Consider the following 24,735-nt stretch of genomic DNA (forward strand, 5'->3'; position numbering starts at 1 on the left):
ATATTTGTTGACATATTTATTCTCTCAATTTAACAACCTTATAGAGGCGGAAATTAATTAAACGACAGGTATTTACTCACAAATACATGGCCAATATTTGTCCACACATATGGTATTATTCCCGTTTTCTGTGCGTATATTAGCTGGTATAAATCCCTTGACTTGTTTGATTTATACTACTTCGTAGTCTTCGAATATCTTTTAATGTATTTTAATTAGCGATTATTTTACATTTGACAAATGCCTGTATGCTCGTCACCACGCAAAATTAGCTAGCCATGAAGTTCGAATACGATTTTTATGAAAACGGGAGATTCGCACGGAACCCAAATCGTCCTCCGTTATGCGCAAGACGAATTATCTCGCGGTGGATTTGGTGCGAAAATTACCCGAGTTTTACCAGCTTTTTATTTGGGCTAAGTGGCGTGCCGACGAGAGATCACCTGCGCGGACATTGTTGCACTGTATCAACGTAAGTCCCACGCAACTTCGAACTTTGAATGAACTGTACATTTTGCGAAGAATCTAGAAAATACAAATGCAAAACGGAAATAAAAAGTTTGTCATATATTGCGGAGGGGATCAACAACCAGCCTACCGTATTAATTTGTCTTTGATTTTCCTAGCTGTGCCGATACCGTCACTCTAGTTGGGTGGTAAAATCGGAAAAAAATATAACCCATCGTTGTCATGACAACAGCCAACTTCCTTCTAATCACCTTCATTTAAATATTTGGCTTGGTCTTCTTGTATAGTTCGATGTACTGCAATACGTTGTCAGTAAGCTTCACGCATTCCGAAGGACTGCCAGCACCACGTTTATAATTCATCTGTTGATATCAATTTATTACATATATTATAAGCAGTTGATTACGTCACATCAATACTGTTCGCTATGATCGACTATTTTTTCGCGAATCGAAGGCGGGGGTCGTCAATCCGTGCTTACTCCCGGGCTTACTCCGCAACACGATGACTGGTTGGATGTTGGCGACATGAAGTCTGGATGCGTTTCGAATGTATCAAAACAATCTCTATTGTAGTAAAGAAATTTCAACTTGCTATTCAATGTTGATAATAACTTACTGCAGTGCAGCAACATTTACAAAGATAATATCTTTCAGAGAATGACTGAAACAATACTAATTTTGGTAAATCCACAAACATTGTATGTAATTCACTGCCACAGAAAATTGCTATCTCGTTGTAGAAATATTTTTTGCTTGAATTATTCAAATAAGAAGGATACTAATATGAATAGTAATTCCACACATTTTCAGATATGGGTCATTTGAAGAGGATTTCGACAGCATGGACAGTCAACGCGGGAGCAGAACGAGGACATTGTCTATGACAAATAATTTACAGCAATTCCAGGCACTGATTTGACGCTGAAGTAGTGCTAGATATAGATAACATTCCACAATAGGTTACACACTTTGTTTTCACATTCACATAAGCTGTAACTAGAAATATAAACATCGGCTGCAAATCAGATGAATGATTGACAGATATTGCCCACAAGATTAATGTTTTCTATTTTTGATACAAAGTCTGATACCCTCAGACTTTGTGGCGCGTCTGTGTTTCAGTCATTTTTGTGTGATCGCGTGTCTACAAGGTGTTTAAACACCACGATGGAAAAGCAAGCAGTCGAAATACCAGTTGAAGTGAGAACAAGAGTTGTCGATTTGTATTTTCGTGGACTGTAATTTGCTGAGATTGGAGATTGACGTAGTGTTTCAAAGCAGACAGCTTATAATACCTTCAAACGGTTTATTACCACAGAGAGTATCCTGCCAGGAAAGCGTAAGAGCGACCAATCCGCGATTAAAAAAGTGACAACGTTATAAACTATGTCGGTTATTATAAAACTTTGAGACCGAGCAAGTAATATAGAGTATCGAATCTATTGTGCTAATTTACTACTCAGACAAAAACAGTCATAGTAATTATTAGTACCTTCTTCAAAAATAAAAATGTACCATCGTTGTAAAATCGTTTTTTGTCGTTTCTTGTTTGAAATTTTAATTGCAAAGTGTGGTAAATAAAAAGAGATGACATGCAGTATTGGATCACTTTTTATTTCTAAATACATTTACTAACTAAGATTAACATTTAAGTATCAAGTTGAAAGCTTCAATATAATTCCAAATATGTGTCTATTACGAACTTGCCAATCTTCATTATACCATCGTATATATATATATATAAGCTTACTAATCAATTACATCAACGGTACATAGAAACGTATTATCATAATTAACAAGTCTATGCACTTCTATGTATAACTTAATATATAACTAAATCTATAGAGATAAACAGTATTTACGAGTTTTACCCAAGGTCATATAATTGGTATTAATGGATGAATTCTTCTGTAGAATATAATCTATTCTATCATTTACCCAGCAATTAGTAAAATAAAGTCTGATATCCAATTATATATCGAGTATGAGTTTGTAAATCGGGCTCCCTAATACACCATGTAAACTAATGTTAGTTCAATCCGTATTCAATTGTTCGGTACATTTTATTATTACAGTCGTGAGTAATCATACCATGTTGTTCGACATCATGTATCTCTTATTTCACAGATGAGTTAAATTTCTTCACGTAGTATCTCAAATATCGGAGTGTTCCAACCATACCTTGCTGTTGAGAAACATAAAGAGATGATTTAATAATATTGGTATATGATTATGGGGGCAGTAGAGCGACTTGGTCCCTGCAAAGCATAAACTCAAAAGTGAGGATAATGTAAACACTGCTTTTATTCCATTGGAAACCACTTGAATATTCAATGACGTAATATTATCGTCTCAGTTGAATATTTAAACATCTAAATTTTATAATAATAAAAATAAGATACACCACACATGAGTCATCATAATACAATCAACAGTCATTGCATTGTATGCAGCGACGGCGGATTCAATGATATTTACTCATTACTTTGAGTGTTGAAGATATACTGGAAGAAGATAATACCTTAATTGCATATAGATTATCTTCAGGGGTCAAATCCATATCCAAACTGCCAATATAACCCACATCAACACCAATAGTACGATCGACGTCATTTGCCTGAAATTACCAGCACAACAACAAAATCATTAATCAAGTTTGGTTAATATATTTTGTTATTTTATATGTGAATATATATGAACAATAATGTATTCATTTTAAACCGAGGATGAGGGTAGCTTATCACTAGTAACTATTAATAGCACCATGTATTTTCTGTTGTATCTTTGAAATAAGATCACAGTAATAGGTTTGAATTTTTTAAATTGTAGTAAATCTGAATATTTCTGTAAATGTTTGATGTCAAAATTCTAGTTCGTAACGTTTGCTAGATAATGAATATACATGTCATCAACTTGCGTCTCAAACCATAAATATGTTAATGCACCACCAAATCATTAAGCTAGTGTAGTAATTATCATTTGAGCCCATAATAGATGTAATAAACGATTGCAGTGATGACACTGAGTAAACGCATAAACAGTTGGTATGTTATAATAACACTGCTATTCTAGCCGGGATATTATTCAGTCAGGTTAGGAATAAGGAAAAAGGCATTGACAGACCACACAATATTCATTCACGAACAACTTGCTTTTTCAAATTTATTTTAACATTCATATCTTTGTGTTAAAGTTAGTCGCGGTAATACGATCTAAAATAGGGACAAACAAATTACCACAATTTTTTGTTTCAAAAGTGTCACATAATTATTGATTTATACATATCCTTTACATATTTTACCATGGAACGTAATTATTATTATTGAACTTGTTATTATTGAATCCGATATTATAGGGTTAATGGCTGAGAACAGAACAATTGTAACATGAGGTCATGGTATATACTCACAGTAAAGCTAGTCCGCTGTAAGTTAATTGTCATAGACTCCATGATTGATCCTAAAAACCCTCCGATGCCGGTTATCTCTGTTCGATCGTAACCAGTAAAACGACTCTGTACATCAATTCCCCTCTTCTGAGCAAATGTAATCAGCTCGTAGTAATTTATCTAAAAGAAAGTGATGTTTTCATATAACATGCGCGTGACTGTAAATATTGCTATCGCTTGGCATTTTGGCAAAGAAAGGACAGCAGCAAAAAACCCTATTCAATAATGTACTAAAGAAATAACACCAGCTTTTACAATTGTTCTACATTGTATAACACTCAAGGCGGCAGGTCAAATCCCGTATTCAACGGTAGTTCGAGTGCGAGAGAATAACCGTCTACAATTATACATTTGAGCGATACTCATAATCAACCAGTCAGTGAGCCAATCATTGTGTCAACAATTAGATTAACATTTTTGTTCAGGGAATCGGCGTTTATCCTAGAAAATTGGCATTGCGTCGCATAATGATCACCGTATGAATAATAATGTATGAAACTTGATATATATATATATATATATATATATATATATATATATATATATATATATATATATATATATATATATATATATATATATACATGATATATACATTATAGTTATAGTATAGAAATAAATATATGACTTATGACACCTACAATTTCGGGTATATTTTTAATTAAATGCAAACAAACTTATGCAAAGTGATGCAAATAATGTTTATTTAAGGCGTTAAAGAAAATCGCAGGATTATACGGTAAAATCAATGAAATAAATAAAAGTGAGTATGTGAAACATAGATAATCAATAATAGCTGAACTGAAATTATACCTTTCCATCGCCATTGACATCTAGAAGATCAAAAACTGTCTTGAAGTCGTACTGCTCACCAAACAGTGTCCTTGCATGTTCTGTTGTGAATGTTGACTTGTCAGTCTTTAGATAAAAGTATGCACAGATATGTTAGAATGAACAAAATTTGAATTTTAAGTTTTGAAAAAAAAAGTTATCAAATTCCAAAATAGCAATTTACCATTTCTAATGCCTTGCTTAACTCGTTTCTGTCAATAACGGAGTTTTTGTCCAGATTACTATCAGATAGAACTTTCAAAAATTGAGAGAATGCTTCAAACAACTTGTCATGATACTCTTCCAATGTCTTTTTCTTCTTTTCTATTTCTGCACTGCCTCTTTGAGTATTAAAGACAAATATCGGTTAACATTATTAAGATCATTCAGTGCAGTTAGGTGTAATATGTAATACAATAAATGTGGATATAGATTTGTGTTTCGTGTTTTAACACTATTTTAACGGGCTGAATTCTAACTAAAAATATCTGGCCACCGACAGTTATTCTACATTTATTAAGTACCAATTGGAAAGATAGTTCAATGGTTAGTGTAAGTGCTCTAATTTATCTATAGACACCGTTCATATTGACAACGTTCACATTGACACCGTTCACATTTCGCCACATTTAATTTTTGCTATCATTTTGTTTCACAAATATGCAATATATAAGATATATCACTCACCGATATTGGTTATGCATAATGTTATTTTAATTTCATTGTGTTAACGTAACAAGATTAATTGTTGGTGAAATTGTTAAGTGAACTGTTTATGTTACCGTTCAAAGTACATACAAACACCGACTTAAAAACCCATGTTACATTAATATTTAGTAATCTGCACAAACAATTCATACTAACCTAGCAAGTGGTGTATCTGGTCTTTCAACCGGCTGGGCATCAGGTTCTCCATCTCTGACAACAAAATCCTCATATAATTCACTTTCCGTGTCCGATTGCTAGAGGAATATGACAATAGTTTGGTTTGGTTTTGTTCATACCTTGAACCTATATGTGATGGTTATATTATTTTCACAAAACAATATGTATATTGTATGATCTATCAGACGATTGATATGTATTTACGAATTCAGCTTACCACTATTACTCCCAAAGTTTTGTTGTTGAATTCACCAAATCTGCTTGACCACAGCTTGCTCATTTGATTCAAGGGTTGTAGTTTAATTAGAAAACTGTCTTCGGGTTTTGTAGATAGCCACCAACCTAGATCATCAAATGATACTAATAAATTAAACATTTTATTTCTAAAACATTACTTTATTCAATTAAATAGTTACTTCACGTGTCACCCTCGGTAAATATATGATTGCATCGTGTTAATGTGATCTATTGGGCACCTGTTTTTAGTTTTAATTTTAATCGAATGTCTTGTATTCAAGCTGTAGCTAATCTGGTGATGAATTGGATCAACTGCCAAAGATGGCAAAAAGTAACAACTTGCATGTAATATTATGAACAAATCTAATATATTTTTAAGCGATCTTGCCACAGAAAAATCTAATATTACAATATTCATTTGATATATTTTTTATACTTATTCATATAGACAGAATCATACAAAACACATAAGGCTCACCATCAAAGCAGTGCAATGGATAATTCAGCAACACCAAGCTATCAACATAAATGTCAACATTTTCACCATTTTTATATTGAACAGCTTCGTAGAACCCTACAGAATAACAAGAAAATACATAACAGATGTGATTGAAATTTCACGGGAACAGTTTTTGAATAATAAAAACACATTTTCACATGTTCATTTCAACAATTTCAGAGGTTTATTTAAGGGTAATGTGTATCATCAATTCATTAATTACAATGAAAATAAAATACTAATTTAATTATTTATTTATTTAATTCTTTACAATACACCATCATCTTTTGGATGAAACTATCGTATATACAGGACCCCATGATAATGTGAAAATGTTTCAAAACCTTTCTTATACGCGGAAACCCTGATTGGATGCATAGACAAAAACTTAGCAAGGTTACGTAATATGTTAGAATTATTATTCTGCAATAAAGAAAACAATTCACCTGTTGGTAGATGTTAATGTAACACAGTCTAAAATAAAATTACTTATCCTCACTTATACACTTAAAACTATTCAAAAAAATCTCAAAGACGAATATTAAACTGATCTAATTCCCTGTTTAATTACTTAAAAGACATAACACAACTAAATGAACATAATTTACAAAATTGTAGCATAAGTCTTCACATTCACATGGTCCATCTGGCACTGTAAGTCACGTGATCTCACGTGCTCGGCGCTATTCAAATGAGGTGTTATTGATGTCACACTTAACCATATCAATCTTGAATTTTTGAATAGTACACTGTGTAACCATTCTGACAATGTGTCGAAAATCTTCAATCATTATCTTCTCCATTACTTCATAGACTACAATGTTCCAACTGCCAATAATCATCTCAAAGGTATGTCTTATCATCTAAATGTATGACATGCATTCATCCAAAACAGAGTCAGTAATACACTGGGTTAACTATTCTTCGGATTTAGGTCTAAGCTATATCAATCACTTAGCTATGGAATACACATGTGTATATATAAATGATGAACACAATATGGTCGTGTTCACAACTCTGTGGCTATTCCTCACTGTCGCCAAGAAACAATTAGAACATATCTGATGCTGAGGGTGTTATGGGATAATCATTTTCAGAGCATGGCTATTCACTTTTTTGCAACTGTGTTGGCTGTGTTTTTATTCAAATATGACTGTATTATAAGGAGTATTTCCTGATCATGTCTTTCCATGATTTTCTCTTTACGTTCGTTTAGTCCAAATTCAAACCTCAATACTATAAGTTATTAACAAAAGGCGGTAGTCAGTTTAACACAATCGTCGTCGTAATTGAATCACCATTGTATTATGTGTCCAACCGTATTGTTTAATTAGGTAACTTTCTGCAACTTTTCCCCATTTTTGCTGGCTATTGGCTGCTTGTGATGGTCTAGTACATATTTTCCATGGCCTTGGTCCTTGCCTTTGTGGGGAATTACTTCTCATCTCTGGTTTTCCAGTATGGTTATGTCTGTTGTTTTCGTCAAATCATCTCACCAGTTGTTCTTCTTCAGTGTTTCCCATGTTAACATCTTCATTGTATCTAACATGGTGTTTTACTAAAATTAGATCACATCTGGCTTAGTGTTTGTTAGCCATACTGACATTTTTTTTATTTTTGCCAGTCGTTATCCGCATCACTGTGATACACAGGTGACGAGAAATGTACATCACTCTGGCCTCCCAAATCTACCTCATACCATGACAGATAACAATAGTAATTTACCAGGCCAGGCAGACGCGAATATGGTCAATGATTATGCGTTTTGTTAATTGTGAATCGTACATGGTCAACCAAGTTAGTTGATGGTCGACCATGATATGGATGTGTTTGTCGCGCAGAAAGTGGGTGCCTTCGATTCTGCATACACCATGTTTTACCAACTTGGTCATGTGAGTTTTGCTCATGAGTATTACCTGCAACTCAAAGTTCACAAGAAACACAAATTGTTTTCTTGCAATCAATCTCCAATGTACTTTAGCTTTCATCGTTTTCATCATTATTATTTTTAAAAAAACATTAAGACATGTGAGCAAGTCAAAGCGATTATACAAAATGTTGATGACTTATGAATGTTGACGTGTTTGGTAGCAGTGCAGTTGCATGTAATTGACGAATAATCAGGCATATGAGGAAATAGGATAATATTGCGAATTTGAGAGCGAAATGCCGAAGTTGTAACCTGTTTAGGAAAACATGTTTTTACAAGGTGAATATTGTGAAGTAACTTGTTTAGGTTTTTTTACAGATTAATGAATACAATAATATAACAAATATAACATTGAGTATATAACAGACAAATAATGTATGTAAGTTACCAGGAATAGACATGGACATTCTAACAGCCATTCGTACCGCCATATTGGGTGTAGTCTTCATGTGACAGTACTCAGTAGTTCGACGACTGACGTTGGTCACAGTTATACAAAGCTCTTTGCCAGTATGATTGTACAGCTGTAAGTAGATGGACACTGTGATGAAACATTTATCATAAATAACTGTATTTTAGTCCAAAAGCGTTGGCACTTTATGGGGGCTAAAAGGTTTGAATTTTTTCTAGACCAGACTTTTGTGTAAAATCTAAATCTGCTAGTCTGATATAAATCTGTTTGGACAGTTTTTCGAAAATTGACTTCAAAGATGGGAACCCGCAGTTACATTATTGACATTATGTATTCATAATGTTAGATGATCTATAAGTTTTTTGAATTATCATATCTTTTTTTTTCAATTGAATTGTTGTTTGTACTTTATAGTTTGTCATGTCCTTAAACCTATTCAAACCTATACCATGACTGATAATGACATTTGGCGTGGTTTTCAGGTTCCTAGTTTTTCCCGAGAGCACTATACAAGATGGGGTTATTACGAAAAGAATGCAAAGTATGCACGAATACAGTACATCTGGAGTACCGACCGACGCGAAATGGAGATCGATGCGACTGCATTAGGGGACGCTTACGCGCGTAGTCGTTCCATATTTGAAATTCACGTTTCCTAATATGATAGGATGAGAAAACCAAATGCAATACCGCAAGATTACGGCGTTAAGGTGACAGATGTATAATAATACGTGTTATTAGAATTGTTCTCGGTTACATATTTTGTATTTGTTCATCGTTGTGCCAACATATACCTCTTTAAATGTGATATCTTTATTCCCAGTCTTGTCTTCCAGTTTTTTGCCAAACCATTTATACAATTTGGATCCAGGATTCCACCCGTAATTCGTAATCAGATTAGGCAGTATACTGAATATTCCACATGAGTGGTCTGAAAGAATACATTTTATGTGATACGGTGATATATTTGTCTATCCTAAATTAGCTTGAGATTTCAATTCATGCTCCTCCTGTTTTTGTTTGATGATTGGAATATTTGATGTAATGTACATGTACTGTTACATGTAATCGACATACACTAAAATGTGTATAACAAATCAGGTTTTTATGAAAAGTCATTGTTTTCCAATTCTCACATATTGCGTTGTCTACAATCCAATCAAATTTACAATGGCCTACAGAAATATCTGCTGTTGCTAAATGGACTGTATGCAAATCAATCATTTGATGAACGAAAATCACAGCATAAGTCCACTCAGTAGCCTACATATAGATCAATAGTAATTGATTCGTATGACCTGCAACAAATTGAAATAGAGTCTTGTATTAAACCCGAATACGTTCACATCGTTATTTTATCGCGGTTGTTAAATACAATTCACTAATAAGACGTCTTATCTCAGTTTATTGGCACGCCAATAAATAGTTATTATGACACACATTTCCATTAGCTTACCTTTGAACCACTTTAAATTAATTATGGCAAGGTACAAAATTGTCTCATTTGGGGAAATTTCATAAAAAAAAACACAAGAGGGGCTTAATTCATAATAACCGCAATCCGCCGATGAAACATAAATCAAAGGAATCGAACTGAGAATTAAGAGGCTCCTCATTTATGCCATGTTTGCTGTAATTTGAAACATCAGGCGGTTTTTGAAACACATAAAATGACCGACATCGTGGCTGTATAAACCCTAGACTGGCTTGCCAGTAAACCCAAATATTGAACAGGTATTATAAAAAGTCGAAACAGTTTTCTGATATATACGTTACTTGTACTACCGCATCAATACGTTTAGTTGAATAGTGTATATCCACAGTTATATTAATGTTGCTTATAGTTTACATACTGGTTTGGCTGTCCATAACTTTATATTTATATAAATATACTAGTACTTAGATTACATACTCTCTTGTATATTAAGTAACTATGTCCATCATCAACAACGTCAATATACAGATAATTAGTGATTTAGGTTTAGAGTTAGCATATAAATTAAATATTGGTTATATATCGCATACATTTCGTATGCTGTTAAACAATTACTTCTAGTGTACATACCTTCAGCCATATCCTTGAGCTCACGGTCCATCATCAGCATGACCTCGTTTGGTGGGTAGCCTACCGCTAACATGCAGGCAAACATAGACCCAATACTACCACCACCAAAGCGTTTTATGTTTTGGTAGATTCCGACATCGGTCAACACCTGGCATAAAACAGAAATAAAGTACCATAATAATAACATAATAATGTTTTATTTTCAAAATGGTGTATATTGTATCCCAATTGTATATTGTACCATATTTTGATATGCGTCAACGATTAACTGTTATTAGATCCATACTATTTTTATTTCTTCCATCGTACGTATATATAGACTACCTACCATGTAAATTGTGGGGAAACTGTGAAAGCTGTAGATCCGTACAAAAAGATGTGTAATCTAAGTTCACTGTTTATTTGTTTACCTTTATCACTCCAGCATAGGCCACTCCTTTAACACCACCTCCTTCTAAGATCAGATTTTCGAACGGAAATTCGTAATTTGTAAGTTCTTTGTCTTCGGTGGTTGTCAACGAGTCATTATTGAGAATCTCTTCGACCACGTCATCCTTTGATTCAGCTGCCCCCATTGTTTTTGCAAATCCGTTTTATGGTAGGATGAGAAGGCTTACTAGATAGGTAGAGGTATACTAGAATATGAATGTTTTTAAATATTATATAACTCAAATAGCAGTTAACAATTAGCCTGTGAAAGCAAATTCTTATAAAACTCGTTAGCAATATTTGGAATGATTTCGTTCAGTCTCAAAACCACCTACATTTAACAGTTTTAGGCAAAAGAGTGAAAAAAACTTGTTCATGTAATTCTCTTATAATTTTGTGATTTAGTGGGTTATAATTTTGAAGCCATTGCAATAATGAATCCTGGAAAAAATAAGAAAATGTGTATATTGAGGAGAGTGTATAGTTCTGTATTGCCGCAAAATATTTTAATTAGACATACAATTATAGGTTCCTGGCCATGTAGTTCTATGGCTAGTTGATGTTTATGCCTGTGTATAAATTAACCAAATCGAGTGTATGAGTAATGGATTTGCCAAGTCTTCTGTTAAAAATATGTTTCGTATACTTGGTCTCTGAGTTTGTTGATGAACACCTGAAATAAAATTTTAAAAAATATCCAATTTGTGGAAAACACATAAAACTATAAAAACGTTATTCACAAACCTAGACGATTGAAGCCACGTTTTTTAAAGACTTGTACTGTAAATGTAATAATTATTCACATAGTGAAATCTGATAAGTGAAATTAAATCATTTACAGCGTGGACATAATAAAACTCATTGTCTCTCTGCTAAATTCGTGAACGTAACGCCAAGTAAAAGGCTCAAAACATCAAAATAGTAAAATTTAATGCCAAAAAAATAAATGGTTTTACAGTAGTGCTGTGTTCGGGGAACTTCGTCTCGCTTGGCTGACAACACGTAAACATACTACATTGGACTAAAAGAATTACACATTAGCTCGTTACAGATATTCTAGCTTTATTCATCCAAACTCTCAGCTGAGGTAACGCCTTCCTATTACAAAGTCCTACAAACTCTATTGTAAATCGTGGCAGAATAAACATGCGACCAGCCAATCGCTGCAGTCGTTGTCACGATCACGCGATTACCATATATGTGTCTAACGGTTAAAAAATTGCGAAGTTGCCACTACTAAATACAACAAGTAACCTGTAGAGTGCTGTGTGGGTAATATTTATTTATATAGCGCATTAATACATAGATATGTGGTTTGTGCTGAGTCAAAGTTATTCGCCATCTCAACTCCCCGTGGTGTTAGGTGTCACGTTCAAAACCATATTTCCATTTGTACTTGCGTTTTCTACTAAGCAAATACAGACTAAAGTCGGTAGGTTTAAATGTCATTATAATAGCTTGTGCAGGGAATTCCTTGATTGGTCGAAATCATGTGCAGCCCTGTTATCAGACGGCATCAGGTCAGTGGTTGAGATCAGTGCACGAACATAAAAACACGATTGTAAGTGGGTCAGTCATGTCAAATTGTTCTCTAAATGTTGAGAAGCCCTCCTTAGCTTAATAAGTCTTTCACGTGAAAAGTTTTGCTTGTGGACGCTCTATGCATAAGTAAAATACAAAAATACAAGCATTCACGACGACCTCTGTCAATTTATTCCTACTACCACTCCAAGTGTATTCAATTTATGTTATCCTAATTTCTAAATACCAATAACAGAATCTACTATACAAACATGTTGTTTCTAAAAAACTATTCAATACTCACCTGTTAGTACAGGTTATCTACGCACAATCCGTCACTATGAAGAGCTTATGCGAGACTGCTATTTTAGAACGATAGAATAGTGATGGTTTACAAACACAGCAACTACGTACTACTCATGTCGTGTGATTTCCTTTAATTTGCATATATAAATATGCTATTTTGGGTGCGGTTCAAATAGGCTGACAGTTATTAAAGTGACTGTTTAGGACGACCATACACCATACTTGTTGGTAAAATAGAATCTTTTCATTATTTTTATTATCACACACAATGGGAGAAGCACTGTTGACTATGTTCTTGTCACATCTTAATTGTTTTATAAGGTGCTAGATTTTTCTATTGATACTCGGGGCGTCTGATCATTTGCCTTTACCTTTGCCTTCAAATCCCTGATAAAGTCGGTACTCTGAGGAAATATGTCTGGGCGTGCAATTTCTTTTAATCAAATTATCTGTTTAGACACCACAATAATTAAACTAAATGCTATCTTAGAAACTCCAGATATTGAAAACACAATCTGTGCTAAGATAATCCATAGTGTGTTAAAGGACGCAGCTGGTTAATGTCACATGATTAGATCGAATAAAAGTATTAAGCGTGATCAACCAATATGGTTTGATACAGAATGCACTTCAAAGGAAACAACATAAGCTATTGTGAAGATTCCGCCAAACAAATAATGCACACCATTTACGCGAATACTAGGATGTTCGTAATAAATTCAAAAATATATGCAGGAATAAAAAACGTGAATACTTGGAAAACAAAAGAGCTAACCTCATGTCACCTCAAATAAGTTCTAAGCTGTTTTGGTCAACAATTAGACGCAATAATACAATCAGTAATAATATCTCACCTGCCATACAAGCAAACCAATGACATGACTACTTTGAATTCGTCTATCAGGGAAACTGTTAAGTTACTTGAAGTCCGCAAATGAATTTAGTTATACAAATGAAATTGACTAGAACTGGAAATTAAATGGCCTAATTACTGAAATAGAAAAAAAATTAGAGCATCAAACGGCTCAAGAATGATAAATCAACAGGACCTGATGGTTTGCCTAACGAGTATTTTAAATCCTTTTTAAATATACTATTGCCATATCTACACGCCCTGTACAATAAAATCTTTGATTCTGGCAAAATAGCAACTGACTGGTCAAATGCAATCATTATACCTATATATACAAAGTGGTCGAGGGTTGGTCCCGGGAGCTATAGGGCAGTTTTACTACTTTTCCAAAAATATATAACCAAGAAACGGGGAAAATTATACTGCGCCTTTGTGGATTTCTCCAAAGCATTTGATAATGTAGAGAGACATTGTCCTACTTAAAGGGGGAGTAAATGGAAAGATGTTTAAGGTAATAATGTTTAATGTAAATTCATGTGTCAAAACTTTAACCGGATATACTGAATACTTCCAGTGTCCTATGGGTGTTCGCCAGGGTTGTATGTTAAGCCCATTCCTATTCTCCTTCCTAATAATGAATTATGTAATGAGCCGAATAATTCGGATCACCACGGTGTTCAATTATCTCATGATTTAATTGAATTATTCTGTCTTTTATTTGCTGATGACGTTGCAATTGTATCAGATTCAGTTGTCGGGCTCCAGAGGTTACTATATAAACTATAATTGTATATATGTAAACTTGGACAAGACCAAAATTATTGTTTTCAAGGGCGGGGGACATTTATCAAGGAACGAAAAGTGGGTTTATGGAAGGATGGAGGTCCACATCGTTTCATACTACAAATATCTTGGAATTATGTTCTTCTGTAGACTACACTGGTCAATGGCAACGAAACTATTGGCGCAGCAAGCGAAAAAAAAATTCTTCATTTAAAGCTCTGAATTGTTTACGCCCTGTATCCTACATAACCTACTTTAACGTCTTCGATACAATGATACTACCAATACTAACGTATAGGGCGGAAATCTGGGGTTTTAGAGAATATAAATATCTGGAACGAGTCCAATATCTTGCCTGTAGAATGTTTCTTGGTGTTTTCAAACAGATCACCAAATAGTAATATTCCACACTACTACTGCACCCCACCAACTGTAAATAAATTTCTTGAATTGCTCTAAACTCAAAAGGATGTACTTCTACAGCGCTTAGCTGCGTTTCTATTTAATGCTATGAAACTTAGAAAGGGAGCTGCTGAAATATTGTAAATAATTTAAATGTTTTGTATTTACTGTTGTGGGCCGATGACCATGTATCAGTTAATAAAAATCCTATTCATATTATTTGTTGTAATTTAGATACATTGACATAAAATTATAAATCCAGTTCATTGAAAATCATATAATAACAATCACCCATTGTTTAATGAGTTGTGATAATAATAATAATAATAATAATAATTCGTAATTATTGTTAGTGTTTCAGATCACTTGATCCGTATGTACAAAAGCAGCGCTGGCCTGTAAAGTTTCACGTTAATAAATTTGCTTGTTAGTTTCACCCAAATGCGGTGTACTATGCGGTGAGATCAGCACCAAAAACATTTCTCTTAGCATTTTACCATTATGTTCACATTCTATTTTCATTTTGGCTAGGTTATAATTAGCTTCGATTTGTTTTAGTAAGTCCGATAAAATAAAGCTTATGCTTATGGAGTATTAGTACACTGGGATATACATACAAGATATATTTATGCCACAAACGCTTAGTTTCAAACCAAGGACAACTACTCGCATGTAATCGCGCCTACGCTAATCTAGGGAGTTTCTTCAACATCATAATTAGACAGAAAAACATGTCAAATAATGCTAACATAATGAAAAAATAATGACAAAATAATATAAATGTGAACACAATGATGAAATAATGTAAAAATGTGAATATAATGATGGCAATGTAAAAATTATAACAAAATGAAAATAGAATGTGAACATAATGATAAAATAATATAATAATGATGAAAAACAAAAATAAAAACATAATTATCAAATAACAATACAAATATGACCATATCGATGAAATAATATTAAAATGCTAACATAATGAAAAAAAATGAGAACAAGATGAAAAAAATAATGATACAATAAAGATAAAATAACATGCAAATTCTAACATAAAGATGAAATAAAAAAAATGAAAACATAATGATAAATTAACGATAAAAATATGACCATAAGGATGAAATAATGCAAAAATGCTAACATAATGAAAAATAATGTGAACATAGTGATAAAATAATATAAAAATGTGAACGCAATGATGAAAAACAAATTAAGAAAGAATGTGAACATAATGGTAAAATGCTAAGAGGAATGTTATTGGCACTGATCTCAACCCATAGCGTGACCATTGTTTTATTGTTGCGTTGTCATTTTATTTAGCCAATCGTTTGGATCAAGGTTGACCAGAATCAGATAATTTGATTTCACGAGAGCTACACCTATCACACCTATTCGGGAATGACAGAGCACTAAAGATGTGTCACACACTGTTATTAATGTAACACTATGAAAATAAGTGTATGTAGCTCTATGGTTAGTTGGTTTTATGTCTGTGTATTTATTTACCTAATAGAGTGTATGAGTAATGGATTGTGGTACATTGGACGCAATTTAAATCTAAAGTTTCCTAAGAACTTGGTCTTGGTCGCATTGGTTTCTAATTTTGTTTATGAACACCTAAAATAATATGATAAAAAATTCACTTTATGAAAAAACACAAACTATAAAAACTTGTTTCACAAACCCAGACATTTCACGTCAATTTAAAACAAAGTCTCGTATTGTAAATGTATTAATTATTCACAGAATGAAATCTGATAAGTGAAACCTGCGAACAGTCCCAGTCCTATAAATAGCGTGTTTACTAATTGTATTTACCAGTAGGAACTTTGCAATTGTTTAACTATGTGGCACATCTCTGGTACGAAGTTCCCCGAAGACAACGCTAATATGTTCACAATAATATTCAACATTAGGTAAAACAAAAAGGCCACGAGTCGGCCATTTTGAATACATCTTGATTGTCTATGACATGATGTATAATATATAAAATTTGAATATAATTAGTCAAAGCATATCAGAGATATTGCTCCAGAACCGCATTCATTAAAAGAGGTGTTAGCCAGTCGGCCAATTTGAACCATATCTGAAAAACAAAATGACATGCATCAACGTTCCATAACGTCCAATGTAAGTACCAAGGTAGACCAAAATCCATCTTTAAACGGCCGGAATGACAGCAATACTTCATATCAATGATTTTTCAATACAAAAATGACCGCCATTCTGACCATCAAATGTATGTAGCTCAGTCATGTCAAATTGTTCTCCAAATTTGTGCAAATCGTTGTGTATTCAATTTGTTGACATTTGGGGTATAATATTTGAAATAAAAGACTTTGAGCTGTCTATTATTGTGTGTTATTCAAATCTATCTAATACCAATAACAGAATCTACTATACAAACATGTTGTTTCTAAAAAACTATTCAATACTCACCTGTTAATACAGGTTATCTACGCACAATCCGTCACTATGAAGAGCTATCGCGAGACTGCTATTTTAGAACGATAGAATAGTGATGGTTTACAAACACAGCAACAACGTATTGCTGATGTCATATGATTTTCTTTAATTAGCATATTTGAATATGATATTCTGGCAGACAGTTATAAAGGTGACTGGTTAGGACGACCATACCCCAGAGTTGGTTGTAAAATTAAAATCTATATTGTTTTTATTATCTTTTGCAATTAAATATTGAGCTTTTAATTTACCACCGGGGACTTGTTTCGTGTAAAATACATATTTGTGGTTAGAATCTAAACGATGCATTAACGTAAAATTATAATTCCAGTTTATTTAAATGCATATAATAAAGATCATCAATTTGTTGATGAGTTGTAATAATAATAATAATAATAATAATAATAATAATAATCTGACCTATCGGGTAATATAGTCGTTACAGGTCTTTTCCGCAGGACATAGTTGTTGCGTACGACCGTCGCTGATTTGCTGCTGAGTTGGAATGAACATTTTTGTTTTGGAATACTCCAGGAAAGTGTTCTATGTTCTTCGTGTAATTAGGTGTTCGTATGCAATGAACTTTTTCACACAATTGTGTTAGCAGTTGGCCTAATATTATCCCGAACGTTTGGCTGTGAAAGATTGATATTTCTTTCCTGATTTGTAGGTATCTGAAAAACGCGTTTCACAACTTGTCTTTATTAGGTTTCATTATGTATTCTAGATGGCGGCCCCTATATAGTAAATACCGCATTTATTTTGTTATCACTTGTGCACTAGCTGACTGTGTATTGAACATACTTACACGTGTGCCACGCAGTTATTTATAGCTTCTTTTACACAACTCCCATATTGCTTTGCGGCGCTGTGTGGGCTGGCGGGGGAAATGTACATCGGCCGAACACAGTGCAAAAAGTCTAGGCTGCATAAATGTACTGCATATTCCACATATTTAATTAAAAAATTAATTGACCATTGTGCACAATACACTATAATACATATGATTTCTTATTATTGTCTTGAAACATATATTATTTAGAAATCGGCGTGACAGTTGTTAAACTCGCCATTAAATAACCTCTTTTGGAAGCGATGTTGACAATAAGTTGATCCAACTCTTTGAGTAAGTGGTAGCTCTTGATGTACAACTAATTAGCAAATACACATGTTTCTGGGCTCAGGGAGCCATTAATGGGCGTTGTTGAATCTTCCGATTTCATTGTCTTTTTTCTTGGTAATATATACGAAAAACTCACTCGAAAGTGATTACCCACTAGCTGTCATGCAATTTACTGGAAAGGCACCATGGGCAATACGCCACTGCAGATCCACATATTTGTTAATGACTGGTGTTTCATAGCAATCCTTGAAGTTGGGTTTAGCACTTTCAGGCAGACTAAGGATGTCCCGCCAAACAGTGTCAAGTTTTTGTGGGTGTTGTGTTATTGACTGGACACGTATCAGATATTTATAGATTGCGCCCTTTTCAAACTTATATAGTGGCAAATTTAGTTCATCAGAAAAGTGCAGTTCAAAGCTATGATGTGAAAGAGGTTGATTACACTTCCCGTTCCCTTTGAAGTAGGTGTTGATAGTATCTTTCCATTTGATAGGAATAGAATCGTGAATGACCTTGATACTGAGATGGAGGATACGCTCGGAATGGATTTTAATTTTATCCGACATATCAGCGGCCTCCAACCAAGTTTTATTCGTTTCTGATACCAAATCACATACTTTGGTTATTCCCGCGTCAACAAAATGTCTGAGCGCAAAAGGCTCATTTCGTATGGGATGTATGATGAGTGGGTTGTTAAACAGTGGCTCATTAAGAATATCAGTTACGTTATTATCATTGAACTTACGCACTTTCTCTACAGATTTCCAACACTGGAGGAGCTCATAATAAAATAATGGCAATCTTTGTAAAGGTGCTTTGATAGTGGTGCATAGAAGTTGACTTGCATATGACATATTGCTCGCTTGCATAAAAAAGTAGTCTGTGAACTTAAAACAGGGGTGGTCATGGTTATTATATAGATATCTTTGAATATAGGAAAGTCGCATAGTACTTATGCGTGTTGGAAGATGTGTAACATTTTGTCCACCTCTTTCCAAGGGGAGGTACAGTGTTGCAGCAGATACCCAATGTCGCCCTTGCCAAAAGAAGTCGAGCAGCATTTTCTGTACCTTCAGAACTACGTCCGATGGCGGCACAAGGCTATTAAAGCGATACATTAACTGCGATGAAATCAGATTATTAATGATAAGAGCGCGCGTTCTGTAAGACATGCTGTAAACAAAATGATTCCAGAAGTTGATCTTATTATTTACTTTTGCAACAAGTTCAGCCCAGTTCTGATTCGTATAAGTTAGATTATTCCCAAGATAAACACCCAACAGTTTCAACCCCTCGCTGTTCCATTTTATATTGAGAGGGGAGTAGGTGATGTTGCGCCAGCTACCTACCCATAACCCTTCTGATTTTTCGAGATTGATTTTAGAGTTTGACGCAAGCTCGTAGACATGTAACCAGCGACTTAGTAAGTTGAAATCCTGCTTGCGAGTTATGAAAAATTCCACGTCGTCGGCGTAAGCGGTGAGTTTAGAACGTTGGTTTTTGCTGTGAGGTATAACCAACCCTTCAATGTTTTCATCATTCCTAATTTTATGAAGTAGTGGTTCAATAGCAATGACGTAGAGGGCAGTGGACATTGAACACCCTTGCCTAATGCCACGGGCCACTGTGATGGGTGTAGTAAGGGCGCAGTTAACGCGGACCAGGGACTGGGCATTGGTATACATGAGGCGAATGTAAGAAAGGAAACGGTCACCAAAACCAAAGGCACGAAGCGTATTAAAGAGGTATCCGTGATGTATCCTATCAAATGCCTTTTCCTGGTCAATGGCAACAATAGCCAGGGGCGAGTTAGTTAAGTTGGCATAGTCAATACTGTCACGAAGTAGATTTATATTGTCGTGAATATGCCTGTTTGGTATGCTGCAAGTTTGGTCTGGATGAATAATGCTGCCTAAAACACCGCGCAAACGCAATGCAAGCGATTTAGTGAACATTTTGTAATCGCTACATAACAGACTCACGGGTCGCCAGTGTTTTACGTTGGTAACGTCACCTTCTTTAGGGAGAAGAGTGACCACGGCCCTTGTGCAGGATAGGGGGAGCACATTTTCGTTTGTGGCAGCAGTAAATACATCGCACAGATCACTTCCAATGATATGCCAAAAAGTTTGGTAAAATTCGTTTGGTATTCCGTCGATACCGGGAGTACGCCCATGGGGAAGTAGTTTGACCGTGGCACTCAGTTCGTCAAACGTGATTGGTTTGTCAAGGTCATCACGATCTGTTTCATTTAGTTGAGGTAGCCCTTCAAGGAGGCTATTTTGAGCTTCAATGTCAATGTTAACAGGTGTATACAGGTTATTGTAAAAGGTGTGTATGATTTTCCGTATTTCAGTTTGATTTTCAGTAAGAGTATTATCCTGGTGCCTCAACTGAAAGATCGCCTTTTTGGTTCCCTTCTTTTTCTCTAACTGGAAAAAGAAGGAATTGCAAACATCACTTTCATTTAAAAACTGATGTCGCGCACGCGTAGCACTGCCTTTGTGTTCACGTTGAACAAGGCGTGCGAGAAGTTTTTTCTTTTCAGTGTAACTGTTTAAGAGCGGTGCATCGTGTGCAGTACAACGTTCGATGGTTTTAATTTCCATTTCCAATGCTTGTTTTTCGGTTTTGTATTTATTTTGTTTGAGTGTGCAATACTGTTGTGTGAGTAACTTTATTTTATTTTTGCCAATATCCCACCATGTCTGTATATTCACATAATTATTTCGAAGTGTTTGCCACTTCGCCCAAAAATCAGTTAAGATTGCCACATACACTTCATCGCGCAGAATTTCTGTATTCATACACCACACTGGACTTTTGTTTTTACTGTCACCAATGGCGATGTTGATGTGGACAAGGGAATGGTCAGAAAAAGCTAATGCGCCATTGCTTATGTCAATATTCTTAATTTTCCCACGCATACATTTGCTGACATAAAACCTATCAAGGCGCACAAGCGTACCACCACGCCCCCAAGTAAAGTTTAATGTGTTCCCGTGGTATTGGCGCCATGCATCAAACAGTTTGTGATGATTCAGGACAGATTTGAGGAGCTTTGCAGTGCGCATGTTCGGTTCAGTCCCTCTATTACGGTCAATGTCGGGTTCAGTAGTACAATTAAAATCGCCTCCCATGATTACTGGGTCATTATTTAGAGAACTGATGAATTGTTCAATTTTAGTGAAGCATTCCACACGCTCAGCGCCATTAATAGGTGCATAGACATTAATTATGTGAACAAGATTTTCATTAATTTGAACATGAGCGTGCAACACGTACCCAGGCATGATCTCAGATTGTGATAAAATATTCACAGTTGCTCCTGGCGAAAACAAAATAGCCACACCCGCACGATTAACAGTGCCATGAGAAAAAATACCAAGGCCACGCCACACAAGTTTCCAAATATTTTCATCGGAGACAAGAGAGTGTGTTTCTTGTAGCATATAAATATTACAGGGATGGTCACGCTTGAGATAATTGAAAACACTGTACCGTTTGAGGGCGTCCCGGCAACCATTGACATTGTAAGTTGCGCATGTAATTGTGTTTGCCATCATAACAAGGGAAATTAAAAATCAGCGATAAAGTTACCCGTTTTAATTTGCTGTTTAATTTTTTTAATGAGTCTGTGCATGCGAGATTTATCAGATGTGTTCAACTGCGTGGTATTGCGGTAGTTTATCAGATGTCGAACCAATATTTTAAGATTGGGGCAAAATTCAAAACACTTGTCTATAAATCTACGTGAGTAAAGTGTAGACACTAAAAAGGTTTTGATATTAGCGTTTGATATTGTTGATTCGCTGTTATCAGTACATGTTGAAACATTTGAAATGATAGACCCCTCATTCTCACTACATTCGCTGGCAGTTTCCTCCATATCATCAGCGGTTTTATTTTGTGACATAGGTGTGCTGAAAAGGTCTTGTGATTGATCAGTTAAACCACTTAAATCAATGGGGAGTTCGGATAGCGGCGAATCGCGCGGGGATTCAACTGTGAACTCAAGTGAGGGAGATGATGGAAATGGGGCCGACTCCGTAAGCTCGGGCTGTGGCTTTGGAGTGCACACTGTTACATTGGCATATACGTGGGGACAGGGTTTGTGGGGTGGAGGGGGTGGGGGAGGCGGTGGTGATGCAATGGAAGGGGAAGGAGGGGTTCGTACCCTCTCTTCATCAATCGGACAATTTTGTTCAACAATTTCGATTGCATTTTCATCGTTACGCTTTTTAGAACTTGGTTCACATTTATTTTCGTCATTTAACTGGTCATTGTTTTGTTCTTCTCTATGAACTGGTGATCTAGAGCGCGTGCGCTTTTTGCTCATATATTTGGATGAATCTGTATTCATTTCAGTTTCAATTTCAATGTTATCTGTTGTACCATCGGTCTCATGATTGTTTATCTCAGTATCTGATGCTTGGGTGTTAATTATATCAGTTATGTCATCGTCTTTGTCGTGCAATGTGTCAGGGGAATTTAAATTAGTTATTACATTCACCTGTTGAGAGTCTGTTTGAGTGCTATTTTGGGCACTATTGTTTTCATCATTCATCATTTGCATATTCGTTGTTTGAGAGTTTGGGCAAGTTTTACGTGTATGTCCCTTCATGTTACATGAAAAGCACGTCAATTCGTCAGACGAAACGTAAATATTATATGTCTGACCTTGAAAAGTAATAGGTAATAAACCGTTGATATTGAGATCTTTTAAATATACATAAACTTGGCGGCGAAAAGACTTTACATGTTTCAGTGCTGGTCTTTTGCACCCGAGTGGGATCGCTCGCACCGCGCTCATGACACGCCCGTATTTAGCTAAGGCATCTGTAATAAAATTGTCAGGTAAAAAAGGGGGAACATTTGATAGCACAATTTTTGTAGAGGGCCGGACAAGAGGTTCAACAGAAACATGGAGGTCTCCAATGTCAAGGCCAGCGGCAGAAACCATGTCGACCCATGTAACCTTATTTAAAAAGACAATAACCGATCGGTTCATACGGGATGCAGCCACAATATTACTGGCCCCGACTAATTCTGCAACCGACTCCACATAAGTTTCAACAGGAATGCCATCAATGTTTTCACACCGTACCGCATGGTTTCTAGTAAGGTGACCTGTTGGTGTTGACGGTGGCCTTGTGTGAGCGGCAGCCATCTTGGTTGCCGACCACCTTGCCAAGGCAAAGGCAAAAACACTCCAAAACCAACAATAATAACGAAAACAACAACTATAAATTACTCACGTAAAAGGTAGACACACTATATATACAGCTGTGTAGAAACACGGGCGCACAACGAGCGCAAAAACGCAAAACAGGCAGAAAATCGGGGAGCGCTGAAAAGCACCGCGTTCACCCGATTATATTATATTATATTAAGTAATTAAATATGGACTTTGCATTACCACTAGATAAATAAGATATTTTTTTAATATGTCAAAGAAGACTGCCAGACAATAATTCACATTTCTTATTTCTTGCTTATAGCATATATCTTTGAAATTAAAACTAGGTAAAATAAATAAACCCATGATGGTTTAATCTTGACACTCAACATTATAATGTTGTAAAGCATGTTGTAGCATAGATAGCTATTGGTGGGTATATTCTACAGTTTACACCAATATTTAAAACATCTCCGTGAAGCATGGAAACAAAATCCTGACTCATAAACTATTGGGCATTACAAAAGAAAACTAAAATGCATTTTAACATTTCACACTCATTATCAAACCAAGTTGACTGATTGCTTTGATTTGATTTGCCGTATTCGTAAATTTCTTTGACATTTATTTGGCAGTAGTTGCAAGAATATGCAGTATTAGCATTCAGGTGAATAATAAATTGTTTGTTTTCATTTCATATTTAAAAGCATTTTGGACGTGGTTTATTTTCTTAGGGGGGGCAAACAAACTTAATTATGGCATGCTTAGAGTCTACAAAAAAATATTGAAATCAGTCTAATAAAAATATTGGTACTGCAGAAAACAGGAATGTAGACATGGCCTAGAATAGCTCTTATATCTCTTATATCTGGTGTGATTAGGAACATGAACCATTTCTA

The 24,735-nt window shown here is 35.0% G+C and overlaps 1 protein-coding gene across 3 annotated transcripts; it reads right to left on the reverse strand.

Annotated features, from left to right (window-relative positions):
• Positions 1–2,063: 2,063 nt before the first annotated feature.
• Positions 2,064–17,559, reverse strand: LOC144349247 (uncharacterized). Of its 3 annotated transcripts, none has more exons than XM_078007900.2 (13): positions 17,508–17,559; positions 11,188–11,412; positions 10,778–10,925; positions 9,507–9,643; positions 8,689–8,824; positions 6,350–6,445; positions 5,852–5,976; positions 5,614–5,711; positions 4,934–5,090; positions 4,732–4,836; positions 3,880–4,038; positions 2,992–3,087; positions 2,064–2,655 (listed from the first exon to the last, which is right to left on the reverse strand). In XM_078007900.2, exons 2-13 carry the CDS (start codon positions 11,350–11,352, stop codon positions 2,587–2,589), a joined length of 1,491 nt encoding a protein of 496 aa, XP_077864026.2. In that variant the 5' UTR covers positions 11,353–11,412; positions 17,508–17,559; the 3' UTR covers positions 2,064–2,586. The 3 variants fall into 3 exon arrangements, with proteins under 3 accessions (XP_077864026.2, XP_085357750.1, XP_085357748.1); XM_085501624.1 differs by lacking the exon at positions 17,508–17,559 and adding an exon at positions 13,032–13,078; XM_085501622.1 differs by lacking the exon at positions 17,508–17,559 and adding an exon at positions 11,727–11,879.
• Positions 17,560–24,735: the final 7,176 nt, after the last annotated feature.

The sequence above is a fragment of the Saccoglossus kowalevskii genome, chromosome 7 (genome assembly GCF_978046115.1).
Source record: "Saccoglossus kowalevskii chromosome 7, keSacKowa6.1, whole genome shotgun sequence".
Lineage (NCBI taxonomy): Eukaryota > Metazoa > Hemichordata > Enteropneusta > Harrimaniidae > Saccoglossus > Saccoglossus kowalevskii.

Coding starts and splice junctions, on each gene's coding strand:
- LOC144349247 (XM_078007900.2), bottom strand. CDS start 11,352: ATGGGGGCAGCTGAATCAAAGGATGACGTGGTCGAAGAGATTCTCAAT. Junction 10,926..11,187: donor CCTATGCTGGAGTGATAAAG/GTAAACAAATAA, acceptor GTTTTATGCCAG/GTGTTGACCGATGTCGGAAT. Junction 5,712..5,851: donor AAACTTTGGGAGTAATAGTG/GTAAGCTGAATT, acceptor ATATTCCTCTAG/CAATCGGACACGGAAAGTGA.